This window comes from Stegastes partitus, unplaced genomic scaffold (genome assembly GCF_000690725.1).
Source record: "Stegastes partitus isolate 25-593 unplaced genomic scaffold, Stegastes_partitus-1.0.2 Scaffold393, whole genome shotgun sequence".
In the NCBI taxonomy this organism is placed as follows: Eukaryota; Metazoa; Chordata; class Actinopteri; family Pomacentridae; genus Stegastes; species Stegastes partitus.
Window position 1 is genome coordinate 249228 of NW_007578124.1, and position 22203 is coordinate 271430.

Here is a 22203-nt window from a genome sequence, read left to right on the forward strand (position 1 = left end):
AAAAAAATAAATGAAGAACCAAAATGTACAGACATGAAACATAAAGAGAAATACTGTATGAATCCCTGACGGTTCAATTTGACTGTTAGACCACAAAGAGCAAAGCTAGCACCACCATAAACAAGCAACAACACGCATTAAGTAAAAATAAACATTATGAAAAAATATAAAACACACAATAAGTGTCATAAACACTATAAGTAAAATTAAATGAAATGAAAATGAAATGAAAAATACTTTATTTATCCCAGAAGGGAAATTCAATTATTTGTATCAATAAAATGTATAATACTATAAAAAAAAAAATGTGCAAGACCAGAAGAAAAACATGCACACAGCATCTTAAATATCACCTCAAATGCCTTTTTTTTTTATTTTTTTTTTTCAAGATTAATCTCTAAAAATCCTTTTAAGGACATATTCTGAAAGTTTCCTGTAATATTTAGAGTCTCAATCAGTCAGTTTGATCATCACGGTTCACTTCTTTCCTCTGGCATCACTTTCAATGTGGTTTGATGTAGATTTAAAATCATCTAACAGATAATTACAAACACGTCTTAATATACAGATGCTGGCTGATCAGATGTGTTTAACCTCAATAAATAATAATAAAATAACCCTTAAACATCCACATGTCAAAGGTTTAGGTTCACATGTGGTACTGCTACTCAAACAGGAGGTTCACTACTTTGACTTTTAACATGTTTCTCGTAGGTGTTAGTTGATCCAGATTTGTATTTGTTAACTACAGTCATTAGATCATAGTCTGTATATTTTATATATTAAGCTGATTGTTTCTTTGCCGTTCAACAGCAGCCATCAAAATGCCACAAATCTGAGCTCATGTTTGTTAAAAAATAATGTTTAAATATAAAAAATGACACATTCAAACTCTCCTTTATGAGTTTTATTCACATGCAGCGGGATGTTTTTCATCATTTAGCCCTTTGATGACCATATTGTAAAAGCTCACAGACGTATTTTATTTTGCAGGACACACACGGTTTGGTTTTCATCAGATCTTCTGCACAAGACGACCGGTGGACAGAATAAACACACGATGCTGAACAGCCACAGGAGGCTGAACGGTTTCCTCAGCATCACTTCCCTCTGAGCAGATGTTGTGGTTTTGTGCGCCACCTAGTGCACAAAGTCAGCGCTGCAAGAAGCGTTTCAGGAAGCTTCCAGCAGCAGTGAAGAAAGTTAACGGATGCTTCGTTATGGTTGATTAAAAATAAAGACAAATGACAAGAAGTCTTGACTGAACCATTTTTATTTTCGAGGACATTTATGAAGCCGGAAGGAAAATCTGATTTTGTTATTATAATACACAACATGTCAAAAAACAATGAGTTAATCAGCTGATCACCATCACGTCAACATAACGCACACACAGCACCACCTACAGTCACTGACAGCCGCGGGTCCGGTCCAGAACCGGGTCCACCACGGCCTTTTGGATTTCATTACTTACAGGGACAAAGACGGTGTCGCTGCTCCGACACCGCCGTGAGTCCAGTTATACATGTTCTACAGACACGTATCCCCGTGTTTGGTTCAAAGGAGGAAAAATCACAAGATATGAGACGAGTCACAACGAGCCGTGGTCTGTCACCGAACTCAGCGAGTCGCTCTCTGCAGCGTCTACGTTCTACTGGCAGCTGGAAGCCAAACGATCAGGAGGAATAAACACGCATGTAAACACTGAAACCAGCAGCTGAAGAACATCTGTACGAGCTGTGATGACGGCTCTGCTGCAGGAGGCTAACGTCGCCTGCTTTTACCTTCTACCCACAAACAAAGGAATGTTAGAAAACAGATGTTCAGCAGTCAAACATCAACCTTTACATTCAAAACAAGAGTTTACTAAAACATGAAGTAACACGGCGACTCGTAGAACTACATGTTTGTGTAAAATAAGAGCGTTTAAAACCTGCGATGATGGAAGAGAGTCCATCGTTTTGGGAAACAGACCAGCTGGTAATACTTAATGGTGACTAAACAGATCCTCACTTCCTGTCTGGGTTCATGGGAGGTTAAAGAGGAGAGCGGCTTAGACACTTTAGATTTCCTAAAGTTCACTTTCACGCTGACGTTGGGCAAAGATTTATTTTGGCTTCCTCTGAACCGACACGCTACAATCCTACATCCTTCATGAGGATTCATCTACGCACAACTACAGGAAAGGATCACAGCTGGGACAGGACGGATCTCTAGCGGGGAGTTCTGACTACCGGTTATGATCGGGAGGATTCAAACGTCGACATCGTAGCATTTTCCAAAGCTAAGGAAACAAACTGCAGATCTATCGGGCCTCCCAAAAAGCAAACGACTGTGACTTCAGTCATGATTGTAGATAAAGACTCTGTGTGGATGAAGGACCACATGCTTATGAGCAAAGAAGACATAAAAACTGACCAAGCGACCGACAGACAGACCAGGCTACCAACACAATGATAAACAACCTCATGCTTCACAGGAAGAAGGAAAAAAAAAAAAGATCACACGTCCAGCATACACACACACACACACACACACGCACACGCATACACACACACACACACGCACACAGAAATATTTTCAAATACTCTGGTGTTATTTTTAAACCAGCATTCAACAAGAGTGGTGAGAAATAAAGGACGGCGTGGAAACGTGCCGGACCTCTCCAGGAGTTCAGAGAGCGAGCGTCTCTGCTGTGAGGAGACGAGCCTCCACCTAGAACCCGGCACAACGTTTACATTTCCACTGAATAAAAGCACTTTTTTTTGTTCCCCTTATCCAACATTGACGTCTCCCTCCAGACAGCAGAGCGAGCGTGAACCACTCCTGCATGAACGACGGTTTAAAAACAACACCAGGCCAATAGAGACATTTAAATAATTTACGATGTATTTACACAATAATCCATCTTAATATTCCAGCAGTGTTCTTCTCTTCTCAGCGCGTCTTCTAGTCGCCCATCTTTACTTTCGACGTCTGAGGAAGAAAAAGAAAAAGGAAGCCAGTTATGATTTGCACAGCCAGAACCTCGCGCTACACCCGACCTCACCTTTGTGGAAGTAACACCCATTCTTGTCCTGACATTTCTCAGAGCTTTGGAACAACGGTCACCAGAGGGGAAACCTTTTCTTCGTCTCTCGCTCACCTGCAGAATAGCCACGATGACGCCGAACAGGCCGATGGCGCTGCCGAAGATCTCCACGATGAGGATCTTGACGAAGAGGCTGGCGTTCTGGGCGTCCGCCAGAGCCGCTCCGCTGCCCACGATGCCGACACAGATTCCACAGAAAAGGTTGGAAAAGCCCACGGTCAGGCCGGCGCCGAACATGGAGTAGCCTGAGAGAGCAGGACGGGAATGAGTCGAGGACGGTACGAGTGATCCACAGCCAAACGGCAGCACACAGAGTCAGGTTAGAATCTCATTCAGTCGTTTCATTGGAAACATTATGAGTGAATTAAATTTGGCTTCTATGAGCGCTAACAAAATTAATTTTATTTTGGAACGCAGCACTTCTTACAGCATTTATTGAGACTGACAGCAAGAGGTAATGAAGGAAATCTAAACCAAACTTTCCAGTTAATACTAGAATAAAACACAACCGGTTTCCAGCTACAAGTCTTATTGTCTACATGGAATTAATGTGTGAATTCCTCCCCAGTCCTGTGATGTAGGGCTTCAGAAAGAAGCTAATGCTAGTTCCAGTTAGTCTAATCCACACCAGTATTTATGAGGAACATTCACAGGAACAGAACACATGTGGTGCTGTTTGACATTAAAATGAGCAGATCGCTGCCTTCATGTTCAAATGTTTTCATTAAAGTAGGACTTAAAATAAGGTTCACCTTCAATTGTGTGCATCTCATAGAAGCAAATATAAATATAAAAATTAAAAAATAAATCCTGTAAAGGGTTAATTATGATTAAAAAATTAACGCACTTAATCTCAGTTTGCATCCAGACAACACGAGCGTCTGTCAGCGCCTGGTTTCATGGTCCACCGATCACATGATGCACGAGACACGTCAGCGCTACGCTAACAACAACAAACATGGAGGAAGCCAATGAGAGCGCATCGCTTGGACTGATGGAGGCCAAGTTTCATTTGAACAAACCGCCTGATGGAAGCCTGGACCAGAGCCTGGTTTGGTGCTAAACAGACTAGATCCCAGCGAAGCCCATCGAGCTGACGGTACCGCCTGAACGCAAAGCAGCGAGCACAGAAACCGCCGCAGCTGTTAGCGCGAGCAGTCCTGGATAGCCACGAAGTGTTTTAAACGTGTTATTTTTGTTGTAATTAATTAATCGCAATTACAGTCCCACCCCTAATAGAAACACATCATTTAAAAATATATATAACAAACTGTACCCTGTGCTAATGCTGTATATGAGTGTCCTGTTAGTGAAGAACGTACTTTAAACGTCACTGTTGCATCGATTATGTTCGTTTAATCGTCAGAATCATCACTAATAGTTAATTAATGGTGCAGCTTCACTTTAAGTGATGTTCAGGTGCAGTTTTAAGTTAAACACGTTGGATTTATTCAGTCTGTTCTCTTACCAGCCTGGTAGTTTCTGGACCCGATGGTCTCGGGGGTGTTTCCGCTGAAGCTCTACGGGATGAAAAACATTCTGTTTAGCAAACAACCGTCCGTCCTCGTTCTGCTGTCTCAGTCATATTTCTTCCTCAAGCTTAATATCATCGATGCTGTGCCGTCTCCAGTGAAGCCCCTGCTTGCATCATTCATGAGCAAACGCAGACAAAATGTAAAAAACGTTGTTAACAAAACAGAAAGAGATGGCTCACCTCGGCCATGTTGCTGATGACAATAGCCATGATGATCCCGTAGATTGCAACAGCTTCACAGAAGATGATGCTGCAGAGAGACGGAAATAAAAAAGAAAAACAGAGAAACAATAAGACGACCCGCTACCAGGACTGTGGGTAGAGAGAATCACAAGTTATCCAACGCTCTGACAGATTACAAAACAAGTGACTGTCACACAGAATTTGTCCAGTTCTGCTCCTGAATGATCCTACCTGACCAAGTTCTTAGTCTTGATCCGTGGAGCCTTCACACCACCGCCGATGATGCTCGAGCCAGTGATGTAGATCCCCCTGGAGAACAAATACATGCACAGAGATGGAGTGAATAATCAGTTGCTGCTCCGGAAAGCACAGGCAACAAACACTGGAACGCTATTTACACACAACATCAGGACATCAAACAGGTGAAAATGCACCCGAGACGCAGCAACAACGCCGAACCGCACCATATAAACAGATCCTTCACCACCCAGGAGGTTCTAAAGGATCCATGTGAACACACTGTGGCAGCACATTTTAATCTAACACACATAACAGCACAGACAAACACAATAAACACAACATCTGAATGCATGAATGAATAAAACAGGATGAGAAACAAGCAGCAGCTCAGACAGCATCATAAAACCAAGAGGACAGACAGACAGGTTGGTTATTCAGTGTTTAAGTCACATGAGCAGCTCTGTGATCCAGCTGCCTGCAGATCAGACGACGTCCACGAAGCCCTCGACAGTAAAACTACAGCACTATGTTCAGAAGACCTGGCATCTACATAAGTCAGTGAGGAGCCTCTCTGGGTGGTAGCTCTGGTGAATCTGGTGATATTTCCACCTCTGCTTTTTGTTCTTCCAAAAACAAATAAATGAATAAAAGCCTTTGATATGAGATGCACTTCTCAGAAATTAGAAATATGAGCAAATTCAAATTGTGGGCATAAAATCAGTTGATAGTTTCTAGACTGTGGTGTCTCTCTCTGTAGAGGTGTGTGGTGTGGATGAACCTGAAGGCCTTCAGCTGTGCTCTCTGTTCAAGTTCAGCTTTGTTTTTGTTGTTGTTTTTTTACTTTTTTGCCTTTATTTTATAAGAAAGCTAAGAGAGAGACAGGAAAGTGGGGGAGAAGAATGGGGGACGGACTTGCAGGAACAGGAAATGAGCGGGACTCGAACCCATGACCTCTGCCTCTGAAGCTACAGCCCCTGAATATGGGACGACAGCTCAACCAGGTGAGCTCCAGCAGCCGCCCAAGCTCAGCTTTGAACACATGAAGTGAGGCCCTGAAGCTTTGTTAGTGGAAGCAGTTTGAAGTCAGCTTAGTTTGCTTGAGTCTCTCTGTCGCTAGTTGTAAAAAAAATAAAATAAAGCTCTTCAAAATGTCTGTTTCTGCTTAAACGAGTAAGCTGGCACTACAGCGGATGATTCACCGGTTCATTAGGGAACCTGAAAGGGAACACATCTCCACTCAGAACATACTCACAAGGTTTTGTGTGTTTCAGAGATTTTCCAGTTCCACTTTTACACATCGTGTTCTTTTTTTAAATAAACATTCAAGAGGAACTTCAAAAGGAAATTCTTAGATGAAAGAAGCTCGTCACCGGTGCCTGGCAGGGTTCAGCCCACTGATAATGTTAGAAAGCAATTCATTTAGGTGCCACCAATTAATCCGAGCGGACGCAAAATGATCCTATCATGTGCCATTAAAGACACCTGACAGGAGGACAGACGCTGTGAGTGACTCACCAGGCAGCTCCGACCACAGACAGAGAGATGGCCAGACCGATGCCCAGGTTGGCCCACATGAAGGGAGAGGTCTCCGTCAGGAACCTGCAAGTAAACAAGTACAGTAAACAACAATAACATGTGCAAGGACCAAAATATCACAGAATCATCTGTTTTAAATTCTAGCTTTTTAGCAATATTCAGTGTTGAATTGAACAGTGCACGACTCAATGAAACACCTGAAGCTCAGGTGATAGAAGATTACACTCCAGGTGACCTAAACGCCAAGTTTTGTTTTCCTCTGTGGTTGTGCAACATGTTTCATTTCAACCCTTTGAGGTTCGACCCCTGACAACCTCGCTGTAGTGAAAACCACGGCCAGCGTTAGGAATATATCAGCAGGATGCAGATATCTAGGAAACCTGAAACTGTTCAGTCCAGCACAATATTTAACCCACCGTAAGACGACACATTTACAGCATAACGAGTGTATTAAACACACTATTGGTCTGTAAATTTAGTCTCAGCATAACTGTAGAAAAAACTCTCAGAATCAGTTCATTAGTTTTGGTGTAATAACCAAAAAAATGTACTTTGGATGTGCTTTTGCGTCTGGCAGGACTGACGCGTGGTCAGCCTGAAACCAGCAGCTGTTGTAAGGCGTTGCATCCGTATTCTTACAGTTGTGCAACCTGGGAAAAGTTGCTGCAGCGTCGTTACGACAATAAAGTGTGTTTAGTGCTTTACAGGAAACTGGAACTGAAGGCTTCAAGCGCTCAACTAAAATGGAGCTCTGACCCTCAAATCTGGCACAAATCAGCCGTCACCATCATTCACCTGCAGCTCTGTGCCAACACTACTTACCATGCCACATCAAAGCGGAATCCAAGGTCAAATATGGTGTAGCAGATACCTGAGGAAACAGACAGGTGAGATGTGAATGAGGCTTGTTCACACTGATGCTTAATGAGTGACCTGAACAGAACCATTTATTCCAGACATGCACGTTTCCACTTTCATGAACCTGTTCTCTGCACCACACGTGAAACACAGTCACGCTAAAGTCCTGGAAAAACGCCGTAGCTTCAGTGTGATCGCTCAGCCTCACGTGAAAACTGCTGCAGTTCCTGTTTGGAGTCGTTTAAAGTCAGTCAGCTAACCAGCTAACGTTAGCTTAGCGGACGGCTAACACTAGCTAAGCGTCACCAAATGGCTCAAACTACTGGAAGAAAGGCAGATAAACATCCCATAATATGTCTACTAAAAAGCCTGACGCTAGTCAACAATAAATGCCAACACTGCTGTCCAACGTTTGAGTCTCTTCTGCTGTAATAGTTAGCAACGAGCTAAATGAGATTAGCTTGACATTAAGCAAATGCTAGCAAAGCGCTAGCTTAAACGCAAGAAGAGGCCCTTTGTCGTAAATGTTAACGCATACAGTTTAGAAAATATGCAGCAGTAATTCATGCCTCGGTGTCCAATTAGTGCTTAAGCTAATTTTCAGTTTGCAAATGAACCAGCAAGCTAGCAAAGCGACCAGCCGCAGCCGCTGCAGTCCCAGGATGTAGCCGGGTCCCCAGCAATAGCTGTCAAACGCAACGACCCGCGCTGACAAACGAAGCCGCGACGTCTAACAACACGCTCACCGCGGAATACATCTACGAGATAGATTATTTCAATACCTAATTATAATATCTGGATTATTTCTCACGGGAAATATAACCTTACCGACGACTAGTATGGTGGTCCAGAAGGCCAAAGTGACCCCCGTGTAAAGAATGGCGTGTCCGTTCATCATCCACTCTAGCAGCATCGATCCGGCCGTAACCTGCTGGACCAGCGAGGCTCACTGGGCTCAGACCTCAAACCAGATGCCAGCGACGCGAAGATAGCGACAAAATACTGATCCGAGAAGCGCTGACGGTCGATGGAGGAGGAAGAGCATCAAAAGGAGAAGCAGGCTGGTGTCAGCTGATCCAGCTCGTCTGGCATGTGACCGGGACCGGGCGGCTGCGTTCGGTTACTGGTTTTCCTTCACCTCACTTATCTCCTTTTAACTGAAAAGTTCATTTATTGATAACTATCATCTACAGCAGCAAAACACAACAACGTAAGACAGATATTTACAGTATGCACAGACTATAAAAGTGTGAGCTGCTTATTGAGCGATTATACTGAAACCGAATGAGTCCCAGAAGGCCGCGTTCCACTCCGGAGACTCCTGCAGGTCGTGCAGTGGCCGCTAGATGTCACTGTTGCCCCATACAGTACATGAGAGAAGCTGGAAAGGTTTAATTTCTATAGACAAGCACTAATCTCACTTCTGCCACCTGCAAATACACCATATGGAAAATCCATAACAAAACGAGTCACTTTTTAAACACCACCTTATTTTGGACCTGTTGTTATACAACATTATTGAAAACTTCTCCAGATGGGCTGCACGGTGGCTCGGTGGTTAGCACCGTCGCCTCACAGCTAGAAGGTCGCCGGTTGGCGTCCCGGTGAGGACACCCGGGATCTTCCTGCGTGGAGTCTCCATGTTCTCCCCGTGCAGCGTGGGTTCTCTCCGGGTTCTCCGGCTTCCTCCCACAGTCCAGAAACATGCTGAGGTTAATTGGTGATTGTAAATTGTCCGTAGGTGTGAATGTGAGTGTGCTTGGTTGTCTGTCTCTAAGTGTAGCCCTGTGATAGACTGGTTACCTGTCCAGGTGAACCTGCCTTCACCCTGAGTCAGCTGGGATAGGCTCCGCCCCTCATAGTGAGGATTAAGGTGTAGAGATGATGGATGGATGGACTTCTCCAGATACATTTGTGGTGACATTGCTGTTAATAGGTTTGTGACTATATAAAGCCTTTTTTCAGTTTATAAACAGCTGCACACCTAAATGCACCACTTTGCTAATGGATCCATCCATCCACTGATCTAAACATCTTCCATCTATCCAGAGCCGGGTCGTGTTGGCACACAGGCACAACAAGGCATTTGGACACCCATTTTCCCAGCAATGCTTTGTGATACTTCCTGGGGATCCTGAGGCGTTCCCAGGCCAGATGAGATGTGTAACACCTCCAATAAGCTTTGAGTTTACTGGATCTCCCAGTTGATCGTGCCTCTAAAGAAAGGCGCCCATCTGAATCAGATGCTCAAACCACCTCAGGGGCACCAACTCTGCTCCAAAGTATTTGTGGATGTCCAAGCGCCGCACCTTACTTCTAAGACATTTCGGCCCCTCATATTCTCATTGTTCAGTCACTACCCACAGCTAATGCCCATTAATGAAGATTAAGAACAACTGGCAAATCTGGAGCTGAACCAGAAGGCCTTCTTCACCACCATGGTGTGGTAGCATCTGTTGATGCTGCACCTGTTTGTCTGTCTTTACTTGCTTTAGCAACCACAAGCCATTAAAAATGAGTCGGGGTTTGTATTATTATTTTCTGATTCATCTGGATGATGGGACTGAATACTAATAAATGTTCTAATGTTTTTTAATGAACTAAAAGTCAGGATCATAGCCTGTTTATTAAAGGTGGACATCTTGACACCTGAGATGTGGTAACACTGTGCATGTACAGTCACAAAGTCGCCCAGTCCTAATGCACAGCCTGCTTTAATGGGACCACAATGTACAAAACAAACCTCATGCTGTAATAAAGGAGACCATAAGCTCATCAGGAGAGTGTTTACGCAGATCAATTCAACACAATCCGATTCTTTTTGCAACCAGAGGTGGCGCCCCCTGCTGGCCTTTTTTTTTAAAATGGAGGTGTAAGTGACTTTTTAAACCTGTCCTACTTTTATAAAAGCTCTCCAGTCAGAATGTTTCCACCTCTGCTGTTGTGATTTAGGCCATTCTTTCTTTAATAGGCTCTCTGTCATTCGAGGCCCTAAACTTTTCATAGTGTGACATCTCTGGAACGGCTCTGTGGTGTTTTTTTTAGATGTGGTTGAACTGACTCTCTGCAGCGATCCACCAGAGGGAGTCGTTTCTATATCCGTTAATCTTCTGTGAGGTTTATCGTCGTTAATCTGCGACTGAACGGGTTCGCGATGTTGGAGTGTGGAGGGTGGATCGTGCATATTTCTGTGACGATTTGGGATCAAAGCGAGCCTGTGGTGAACATGTGGGATGTGTCCCTGCTCACAGCTGTTTTATGTCGTGTGTAATAAAGCAAGTCGAGTTAAACAGACTGACAGCAGCACAAAAAATAGACTTTGCTGTGAGACCGAAAGCACAGAAACAATCTCCCTCTTCGTTCATTCATTTCAGAGTTTCTGACACTTCCAGGGACTCTGTCCACATCCTGATTTTATTACTGGAGGCGGTCTGTCACAGATTTCACCTCCGAGACCAGAGGAGTAAGAAGCTACCGGCTCTGTCTCCTGACCCATCACATGTCTGAAGGGGTTTAATGAGGCTACAGACCCCAAAGTCAGTTTAATCACACCAGCGTGTCAAGCAGTGACTCAGTCAGCAGCTGTAGATATCAACGACTAATTCTGTCTTTTCCAGAATCTTCCTGGTGTTTTTATGTCCTCTTGTTTTGGTCTGTTTTCAGCAGAATTCCAGGAACCACCAATCAGAGGCAGAACATCAACACTGGTGGAATGAATCTTCCCTTTTATAACAACTAGACCAGTTGTGCTCTAACTTCATCTGTTTTGGCATTAAGCACACGTGTAGCGACTGTACGTTGGGTCGCTTTGTGCTGCGTTCGACTACCCGGGGACACGATCATGAAGGGGGAGAAGCTTTTGTAGAACTGATCTGAGTCACTTCCTACCTGTCAGTTAGTGCTGACACGAGTCCTCTGTTTCTTTACAGATAAAGTAAAGAGAATTCTGATTCCCTTCATGTCAAAGTGACACCGTGGAGCCTTGGTTATATAAAGATGACGTCTTGCAGGTGCTTTGATATCAAACATGCTAACTAGGCCTTTCTTGTCGACAGCGTCACAAAAGCAAAAACATCTATGAAGAATAAAGAATGTAAAGAATTAAAAGAAGAAGATTTTTTGCAGATTGTGGTTGGAAAAGAGGAGTCTTTGGTAACAGAGCTGCTTTTTGAGCCTCTGGACATTTATCTCAAAATCCTTCTTTTCTGGCAAGAAAAATAGATCCTCAACCTGCATCACTTTTCTGAAGCTATCTGAATGGTTCACTTTTGTGCTGCTTGAGAAATTGCATGAAAAATGACATGAAGATTACAGCGTTTTTTCCACGATGACTATCATTAAAGTTATCAAACCAGAAGCCCTCCCGCCGCCCTCAGCCACCTCACCAGCTCTCTGACAGTCTGAACAGATGCAGGAGAGCCTTTCTTCAGAGAATATTAATTAGCAGCTGTTGAAGTTGTGAATATAATCCATTCTTTGCTTATTTGCAACTGTTGAAAGTTTTCTTCTATCTGACCCGAGGCTGTTTTGTTCTCAACCAGCGGCCTCCCTGCTTGCTGTCAGTCTGCTTTGTGCAGTCAGGAATCCTAAGTGGTGGAAAAACAAATGACTAAAATGTCCGTGCTTTATATTTATCTACACTTTCTGACGGCTGTGACAACCTGCAGTCATGAACTCAGGGCTGAAGGCAGCGTGATGCTCCAGGCCCTTCAGCTCTGTGCTCTTTGGCACATCTAGACGACTGAACTGCTCCGATAGACTCCATGAAAAGAGCTGAGAGGCCGTTAAAACCAGCAGAGAAAGTCTTCCTTTACCACTTTTTTCGTGGCATACTACAGATAATTGCCGTATGACTCACCGTTGATTCATGGAGACAGTCCTCCCATAAAAAATGACCCTAAAGGTTGTTTGTCCATTGGGCCTGTTATGACTCACGACGGGAGCAAAGAAGGAAGCAGTTACAGAGCAACAGAGTGCACAGAGAGGAGGTCAGGGTGAAGGATGGGTGGACAAAACTCTGGACTTTCACATGCTTTAACCTCGTTTATTTCCTGTTAGTCATTACTGCTGCTTTAACTGCATGTTGCCTCCTTCAAACCGTGTTTATTACTGCAAAAATAAGAACTAACAAGATTATTCAAGTTATATATGAGAACAATACTCACGTTCTTGAACTTGGACAGAAAACTGGCTTTGCCTTCAAGCAAACTACAATGCGGCTGTTTATTTATCCATCCATCATCTCTTCACCTTAATCCTCACCAGGGTCATGGGGGGCTGGAGTCTATCCCAGCTGACTCAGGGTGAAGGCAGGTTCACCTGGACAGGTAACCAGTCTATCACAGGGCTACACTTAGAGACAGACAACCAAGCACACTCACATTCACACCTACGGACAATTTACAATCACCAATTAACCTCAGCATGTTTCTGGACTGTGGGAGGAAGCCGGAGAACCCGGAGAGAACCCACGCTGCACGGGGAGAACATGGAGACTGGGCGACCGTCGAGCTACGAGGCAACGATGTTCAATAAAATGAACCCTCCACACAGATGTCATTAATGAGGAAAATTAGCTTAAAAACCACTTTTGTATGAGACTGTAAATATGTTTACTTCTGCTGTAAAGTTGGACATTTCAGGACAAGCGTTTACGGAGATCGACTCGGTTTTAGAGGCGGCCTCAAGTGTCCGTTCCAGGAACTGCAGATGGGCACTTCCACGTTGGCAGCTTGTTGTGCACCAAGGATAAAACCCAGAAAGCTTGGATCACCAAGAAGGCACACATAGGAACACACTGTTTGAGGCCCGTCTGATGTGTCCTTCCTCACTGAGGTCCAGGGAGTCTCGTCCTTCATGTTCATTCTGTCGTCGCTGAGCTCCGGTTAGATTTATCCTGTTTTCTCATTTTCTGTCTCGTCTCAGATCTGCTTGTGATGAAGACCTATTAAAATATTTAAACTATAACAAAATGGCACTAAAGGAAAGACAAAAGCGAATGAAATCAAACACTTAATGCAAAGCCTCGGTTTCAGACAGACTGTCAGCTGTCCCATCAACGCTTTTCATAGCAGTCATCTTGGTTCATTAAAAATTCAAACACAAGAACAAACCAACTTTTCTGAGAGCAGACAATAAAACACACAGTGTACAAGCGATGTGTGTGACATCCTTCCAGCTCGCTGTGATCCTGCTGCGTCACCGCTGGGCTTCTGGGTGAAGGTGCTGCAACACCAGCATCTCTGTGGACTTGTTCTTTCTTTATTCTGACGGATACAAATAATACAGCAGAACCTCCGTGTGAATAATACATGGAGGTCAGCGCCAGCTCCGACATAAACTACCTAAATATTTAATAAACACTCCTGTTTGTGAAATCGATATAATAGCAGATGAAGACAAACAATTCTGAGAGCAAAAATACAAGAACAACAAGAAATATGGTGACGTATTACGATAATAAACGAGCTACAAACGTGTCACCGGTTCCCCTGCAGGAGGAGAGAGGAGGGAGATTAATCTACATAACCACAAATCAAAGACAAAACGCTCTGAACCATAGAGATGTATGGTGCAGCTGACTGACGCTGAGGCTAAACTTGTGAAGCTGATCTTAGGCCCAGTCCACGAGTCAGAACCAAACAACAGGCTGGGATGTCGCCCCCCAGCTGAAATAAAGCTGTTACCTACAGGCCAGTGGTTCTCAACAGGGGGGTCACGGCCCACTAGGGGGCCACAGAGAGCTGCCAGGGGGTCTTGAGATGGCTGTGAAAGTGATTAATCCAAAAAAATTCTAATGAGAAAATAGCAAGAGAAGCTATCCAGCTAAACAAATCTGCTGTGCTTCATTTGTATAAGCTAACTGCCTAGCCCAGTGCTAACAAACAACCTGATCAAACTACAGCGTGGGGCAGCAGCACCATCCAGGTATTTTTTTCCTGATTTGTACATAAACAAAAGTAGTGACCTGCGTAAAATGACGAACTCTGGTGCAGCAAAGACGTCAACATCAGGATCATTTCCTCACATGTGTGCGTTAACGTTGCTGCATCATAACTGGAGCTGGTCCACACGGCAAAAAATCATTATAGTATTAATGTCGGTGTATAATTTGGCTTTGCTGCCAGTTTACATCCATCCATCCATCATCTCTACACCTTAATCCTCACTAGGGTGGTGGGGGGCTGGAGTCTATCCCAGCTGACTCAGGGTGAAGGCAGGTTCACCTGGACAGGTAACCAGTCTATCACAGGGCTACACTTAGAGACAGACAACCAAGCACACTCACATTCACACCTACGGACAATTTACAATCACCAATTAACCTCAGCATGTTTCTGGACTGTGGGAGGAAGCCGGAGAACCCGGAGAGAACCCACGCTGCACGGGGAGAACATGGAGACTCCACGCAGAAAGATCCCGGGTGTCCTCACCGGGACGCCAACCGGCGACCTTCTAGCTGTGAGGCTACGGTGCTAACCACTGAGCCACCGTGCAGCCCCAACAGTGTGAAGTTTCTTGTTAATAACTTCTCAGATGCGTGAGATTCAGATTCAGATTACTTTTATTGTCATTTTAACGAGTATAACGAAACGTAAGGTGCAGTCCTCTCAGTGCAAAAAACAAAAATATAAAAACTTTGTAAAACAATAAAAATGTTTTATAACACTATATACAAACTTAGCATCTCCCAGAATCAACGCTGTGAACAGAGCTTGTGAATGTCTTCACCTGAGATGTAGTGCTGCTACAGTTTAGTTTTCAGTGGCCTCATGTTGATGAAAGGCTAAAACACATCGATGCAGACAGAACAGAACCTCCAGGCGTTCAGTGTTGGTCTAACAGTTACATAGTCGTGTACTAATGTTGTAATCCCTCCAGCTATATGCTCCCCGAGTCCAGCATTTACCTGCATGACAGGTTCTGTAATTGTCTTCCATGACCTGAGTCTGACTCAAGCAAACTGCATCATTATTAAATCGCTGCCACGCTGAGACTAATACAATACTGATTTTTCTAATGTGGATTTTTCCAATTTTCTTTCTCTGCATGAACACATCCCAAGGGATTAAAAATTAATTTAGTCCAGGATTAATTTGTGTGTTCTGCCTTTCTGGTAATGAATCACATATAGCCGTCTTGTGGTTGTGCTGTGACACCATACTGTTCATTAATCACCGCGAGTAAACACTTCAGCGCTGCGTCACCACAAGAGCCAGTCAGACTGTTTGTAAGTACTTCTGCATTCAGAGACGTCGACTTCGGGGGCCGCCAAGAGTTTAAAGAGCGACGGATGGCGGCTTGTCAGTTTTAGGGACCGAGCAGTCGAGGAAGAAGGAATTTAAAAACAAACAGATTAAAGCAATAACTCCACTCAGAAAAGAAAAGGCGCTTCCTCAACTGACAGAGTGAGACATGAGGGGAACATGTACCGACTGACTAAACCAAGATAAATGCGCTTGGAGACATGACAGACGATCAGTGGAACAAACCCACACAGTCGGAGCTCCGCCTTCAGCAGCATCTTCTGGCCCCAGCAGAAAGAAAACCCAGCAAGCCGACCCAAGGAGAAAGACAATTAGTGCGGCTTATCTAATTAAACAAACGATCTGCAAAACAACATCAAACAAATGTGTGCACGATTCATTTAGCAGAAAGCGTAGCGTGCTAATCAACTGACTGCTGTGGAAGCAACTGAACATCATGAAGTGAAACCTTGAAGCTTCACCTTTAAACTGCTGCTGTGGTTGAACACAGGTCTCGGCGTGGCCTGTGGACCCTGCTGACTCATCCACCAGGTCTCCTCTTCATGCTCGTAGCGTTCATTCTGCTCTACGCCCCACAGGGTCGGTTTGACCTCCATCTATTTCAGCCTGTTTCCTCCGTAGCTGCACATTTCCTTCATTAAATTTCAGGCATTATTCACCATGGACACGCTGCAACGTAACGCGGCCTTTGGTCCATGTCGGTGTTTTTGTATCAGAAGACCAAGTTTTTGGAGGAACATGTCAAAACATCCTGAACTTGCTTCATTATCCGGCTGCTGTTTCATTTACTCCAGAATTCTGCATCAATTAATCTTTGACACTCGCTGTTGGCAGAGACCTGCTGGTTTGTATCAGTAATTAGTGTTTAAGATGGAATTTTTAATTGACAACTGAGCAGTGACAGGTCGGGAATAGCACCGGGGTCAGTCAACAGGGAAATCTCATAGTGTTTATATTAAAAGAACTTCTGATGGAAACTGAATTAGACACAGAGCACATTTTCTTCAGTATGAAATCCTGCTCTGGGTCAACATACATGTGTGTGTGTTTCACTGCTGGACCTACTTTAGTTCCATTTTCTGCCCTGAATCTGTTGAGCAGACATCACAAATCAAATCATCTCCAGAATTCAAGGGAAAGCAGTTCATTCAAAATCCAGATACAGATGGTTGTTTTGTGTATATGACATCAAACCAGACTTGATATCCGCACTAGAACACGGTCAGAACATACGCTTCTGCTTTACTGTCTTTATATTGAGGTCCTGAAACATCCATCCATCATCCATCATCTACACACCACTTCATCCTCACCAGGGTCGCGGGGGGGCTGGAGCCTATCCCAGCCGACTTCGGGCGAAGGCAGGGCTCCTGAAACATAAAAATAAAATAATAGTTTAAGACAAACAACATAAAAATAGAGAACAAATGCGTGAGGCAGCTGCATGCATCTCATCATTAACTGCAGGTGGAAGGTCAGCTTCTGGAACACAGTATTGACGTGGTTAGCGTAGCGCAGGCGTGGACGGGCCGTGGGAGGAAACCCTCAGCAGTTTAACCAGTGTGTCGGTCTCGTTGGGCCGGGATTTTATCCTAACCCGGGTGTTAATTGCCTTCATGCCAACAGATGTTCAATAGGTCATTCAGTTGCAGCAACATGCTGGTCTGATGAAATCCATGAGAGCAGGTAGCAGCCGCCATCACAGCTCAGGCAGCTGGTCCTGTACCAGCTGTTTAAAGCATCTGGCACTGGTTAAAAGTATCCTATACTTCCTAAAAGTAACTGCCTCCAATTAGCTCAGATGTTGTCAATTAACCAATCAGAAGCTTCCAAAGCCATGACATCATCAACTGGGCTTCTTAGTGGAGAAAGTCATAAAAATCCTCTCTCTCATTATTCTGGCATTTGGGAAATAGAAATGATGTTGGTGATCCTGACTGAGCTGATGATTTAATGTCAGACAGTGAGAAACAAAAGGTTTTATGTCTTTGCATAGCGTGGCTGTAAGCAGACTGGTGTCCACATACGATTGGCTGTTTAGTGTTCTGGATCCTGATTGCTTTAAACCACAGACGTGATTCTGCTCCATAATGCATTGAATTGCCCTCTGGCATCTACAAAAACACCTAACCATGCTGGAAGACTGGACATAACATAAATGTACTGTTTTTATAATTGATCCCGTCAGCAGCTGCAAACACGTCCCTTCATTGGCCTGAATGTCCGATGTTCATTCAAAGCACAGTCCTCCACATCGCTGGCCTCTGCTCTTTTGTGTCTATGAATATGTTTACACCGATGCAGCATTCTGCCTTTGTGACGTGATTAAACATCAGAGTATCCTAACAGTGCCCAGTGTGCTGATACTCTTGGAGTTCTTTCAGCTTCAGGTGGAGAAGTCGCTGGAAGGAAGAACAAACACACAACGGCCGACGCGTAATTGATTTGCCACCGAGTGATGCTCGTCGTATTAGAGGAAGCACATTATGTGTACGCCTGCTGTTTGTCTTCCTTCCTCACACTTTGTTTCCATTACGAGGACACACTCCTAATATGAATGTCCCTTCTGAGGATGATGACAAGCGCTAAGGGTTAATAATAGAGGCCGGGCCGAAATCACAATGTTCCATTCAGAACCATGAAGCTCCATTAACAAAGCTCCACTGGCTGTGTTTACGTGCACACTGATACCCTGTTATTGTCCTGGATGGGTTTCGCCTTTTTCAGCTGATGCGTTCATGGCGATCTTATGTAATCCTGATTAGGGAGCAGAATGAGTAATGAGCCAGAACATGAATATTTCATGTCAGCGCCGCCGTAATAAGTTCTAATGTTTTCCTTAGTCTTCCGTAATGAACTGAAAGATCTGCGTCGGTAAAAAAACACAGACTCTTATCAGGATGTCAGCTTTTACAGAAACTGTGTGCACATAAATTACACAGCTCTGTATAATCCCTCGCTGACATCAGTGAGTCTATAATTCAGGCTGTGGATGCTACAGACGCTGCTTCCTTTTGCAGAACTAATAACGTGTTCGTGTACTCCCACCCTAACAATTATCTATATCTTTAGAAAAGCACACAGCGTCTCAATAATAGGCAGAAAAAAAAGATGTTGTTGTGTTCGTTAGCAGCTTGTCAGCAGTTTGCATTTCAGGGAATCGTTCTGTTCAAACCTTTTGTTTGTTCGTTGGCCGACCCCGCCGAGCTCAACACGTGACAGGAGGAGATTTGTTTTTCAGTTTTGCCACACAGACCTTGTCCTCTCCTGGGTTAAGTGGCAAAGTAGCGCTACGAATGCTTAATTCTTCCACCTGCAAGCGCATGTACGGTGTTGTAATATCAAGCAGGGCTGTCGGAGTGACGGGTCAGAGAAACACAAAAAACACCACAAAATAAATACAGTGCCGATCTGAGTTTCTTCAGTCTGTTGCCCTGTGGCTCATTGTGACAGTCAGCCGTGACTTAACTCCACCCATAGCACTCTTTTAATATAATATAATATAATAATATGGGGAAAGTATTTACATTTTTGATTACAGCTCTGCAGAGAGCTCTGAAGTTAAAACAAACCATAAAAATGTGCTTCAGCAGGATTTATCTTCAACTGTCTGACATTAGAGTCACACAGAGAGCGTCGTAGGACAAAATAAACTTTAAATGTTGATGTCTGATTCTATAACTCCTTATAACAAACAACAAAACAGGCGAACGTCACTCATTGCAGTTTAAATTCAAAACGGTGACGGTCTTTGCTCAGAAAACACATGAACTATATATTTACAGTGATCAGATTTATTATGTATGAAGACCATCCAGCATCAACACAGGCCTTAACTCTCACTCAGCTCTCCACGTTTCACCTTTTTGAACTGGAAGGAGAAATCTCAAACTAAATCCACCTTTTTATACCCAAACCTGAGCCGGAAGAAACTCATCAAGCATCACATTCAACCAATAAAACTCATTTTCTGTCAAGAAATAATCATGTGCTTTACTATTTTTTTTCTCTTTTATTGTAAAACGGTAAAATAGAAAATTCCTGCATAACAATAATAATCACATTTTAGCATTAAAAGCATCATTTGGGTTAAAGAGCTTCTACACACTGGTGTATTAACCATTACAGAGACATAAGAGATGATTCATTTAGGGCACAAACCTGACATCAGGTGCAGGTCTGACACATTTGTTAAGCGTTGTGCTGTTTAAGAGACTATTGAAGTGTGGAAAAAATACGTTGGAGCGGATTTCATGAGCTCCTTTAAACTAAATATAGAACTCATAGTTTTATATATTAAAAAAATCTCTCGTGTTGATTATTCCCACGTCATAAATGACTCCAGACCTCCCTTCAGCTGCTTCGACTCTCTGCTGTCGAACTGTAGGTGTGAAGTGAAACAACATCTGCTGACCCTGAACGATGCAATCAAGCACCAAACCAGCGTAATAAACAAATACTTAATAAAGACTTCCACAGATCAATGATAGGTGTAATTAACCCCATCAGCTCTGTTACTCTGTTATAGATCGTCCTGGTGTTGTGGAAAAGCCGGCAGATCCAGCCTGTGGGCATCAACCAGTCTGGGCTGGTCAGCCGGTGTTGCTGCTGTTCCTGGTGTTTCTGTTCTTGATGGACGGGGAACCTTTTGCATTTATGTCTCTCCACGTTTTGCAAGTTCTGCTATTAATGTGATTCCTGCATACAATCGTCATCAAGCGTCTTCTGTCAGCATTCATTTGGATGTTTTTGACTTCCGTGTGCCCTCATAACGTCGCTCCACTCGTTCTGAAAGTCATATTTCATTAAGCAGACCTGTTTCCCTGCGAATGCTGCCAATAAAGACACGTCTTCATGAACACAGAAAGAGATTCTGAGAGCGCGAAGGGTCTGCTTGATTGACAGAGAAAGCCGGGGTTTCTGCAGAGACCGAGATAAAAACACAATGTTAATTACACAAGATTAGAAATGTGCTTGGCAGTCATTCTTTCCGTCTTCCTGCGCTTCTGAAGCTGCTGGTTTCAGCAGCAGCGACGCCGTGACACGCGCCATCAGTCATGATTGATTAAATGGGCTTGATGAGCTGGAGTCATGCTTTAAGCTTCCAGAGACACAAACAGGGCCGTGTGCTGGCGACCACTCTGAACAGGCATTAGCTGCTTCCAATCTGCCCCCAGAAATTGACCGACTTGACATTTCAAGGTTGCGTAAACTCATCAGTTTAAAAAAAAAAAGCACCACTTTTATGCAACCATCCTCTCTGCGATACGTTTAAATCATGGCTGCTGTATGGTTAATACGCTGAGTTCATCTTTCGGCATGAATCACCAATAAAAGCATTCCATTAGTGGCGCTAAGTGGCCCACGTAGGCTAAACGTCACACAACATTTATACAGCCTCAGTGGCAATTATCAGAATTATAGGAGTATTATAGAGTGAGCTGACGAAAGCAAGTCATGAACTTCTCTTAAATGAACATCCCTCTGCAACTAAATTGTATTTTCAGTTCCATTTAGTGGGAAGCGCGTTGGCCTGTTTGTTTGCAAGCTTTCGCAAATGTGTTTCTAATAAACACATCTTTGCTGTTTATCATGTTGCTCTGCTGTCACTGTAATTTCCAGCCACCCAATCGTGTGTTAAAAACATGTTTAAAGTGTAAGTAAGCAATTTGCTTTTAACAGATACATATAGCTGGGTGTCATCTGCATAGCAGGGAACAGTGATGCATGTCCAAGAGAAGTAGTATTGACCCCAGCACAGAACCCTGAGGAACTTCACAACTAACTCTTGTGTGGATATCTCTGGAATCCATCTGACAAATATGACCTCAACCAGCCGACCGATGTTCCTTTAATCCCAGTCAGCTGCTCCAGTCTCTGCAGTAAAATGGTTTCACCGCTGCTGTTTCTGTGCTATGATGTAATCTGCATAAAATTATGAAGCACGGCCCTCTTTTGTCCCGATATGGTGTCGGCTGCTGTTTGATAATCCAACAAGTGCTCCATCTGAGGCGTACTGAAGCCTGTAGGTCTGAGAGACGTCAGCAGTTAAGTTCTTTGTGTTTGGTCTGAATGGAGCGAATCATTCTTTTGTGAGCACTGACAGTAACGGAATAAACAATGAGAGGTAAAGCAGACAGTCTGACTGTGTTGAAGCATAAAGCAGCCGTTCAGCAGCTAATCTGCTCGTCTCTCGCTGTTACTGATGGACACTTTAATTTCTCTTATTCGCGTTTTGTGTACAGAGCTACTGAATACAGGCTTCTTGTTCTTATCTCTATGTGCCTATATCACACAACACACAGCGAGCAGGAAGTAACAAAGATCTGTGCTTCCTATTGATGATCTTCTCAATGCAGAAGCTGTGCAGGCACTGATCTGCTGTATTTCCTCTGGAGAGCTTAAAGTAACTGCAGGACATACGTTAAGTCTCACAACAGCTAATAGTTACGTTGGTCCAAAGTATCAAGAGTCTTATAAACTATACATAGATT

General features: G+C 43.8%; 1 protein-coding gene across 1 annotated transcript; it reads right to left on the bottom strand.

Moving 5' to 3' along the window:
* Positions 1 to 1255: 1255 nt before the first annotated feature.
* Positions 1256 to 8528, bottom strand: atp6v0b (ATPase H+ transporting V0 subunit b). Its single transcript, XM_008285260.1, has 8 exons — positions 8271 to 8528; positions 7407 to 7455; positions 6564 to 6647; positions 5040 to 5117; positions 4806 to 4875; positions 4560 to 4611; positions 3146 to 3336; positions 1256 to 2976 (listed from the first exon to the last, which is right to left on the bottom strand). Exons 1-8 carry the CDS (start codon positions 8353 to 8355, stop codon positions 2950 to 2952), a joined length of 636 nt encoding a protein of 211 aa, XP_008283482.1. The 5' UTR covers positions 8356 to 8528; the 3' UTR covers positions 1256 to 2949.
* Positions 8529 to 22203: the final 13675 nt, after the last annotated feature.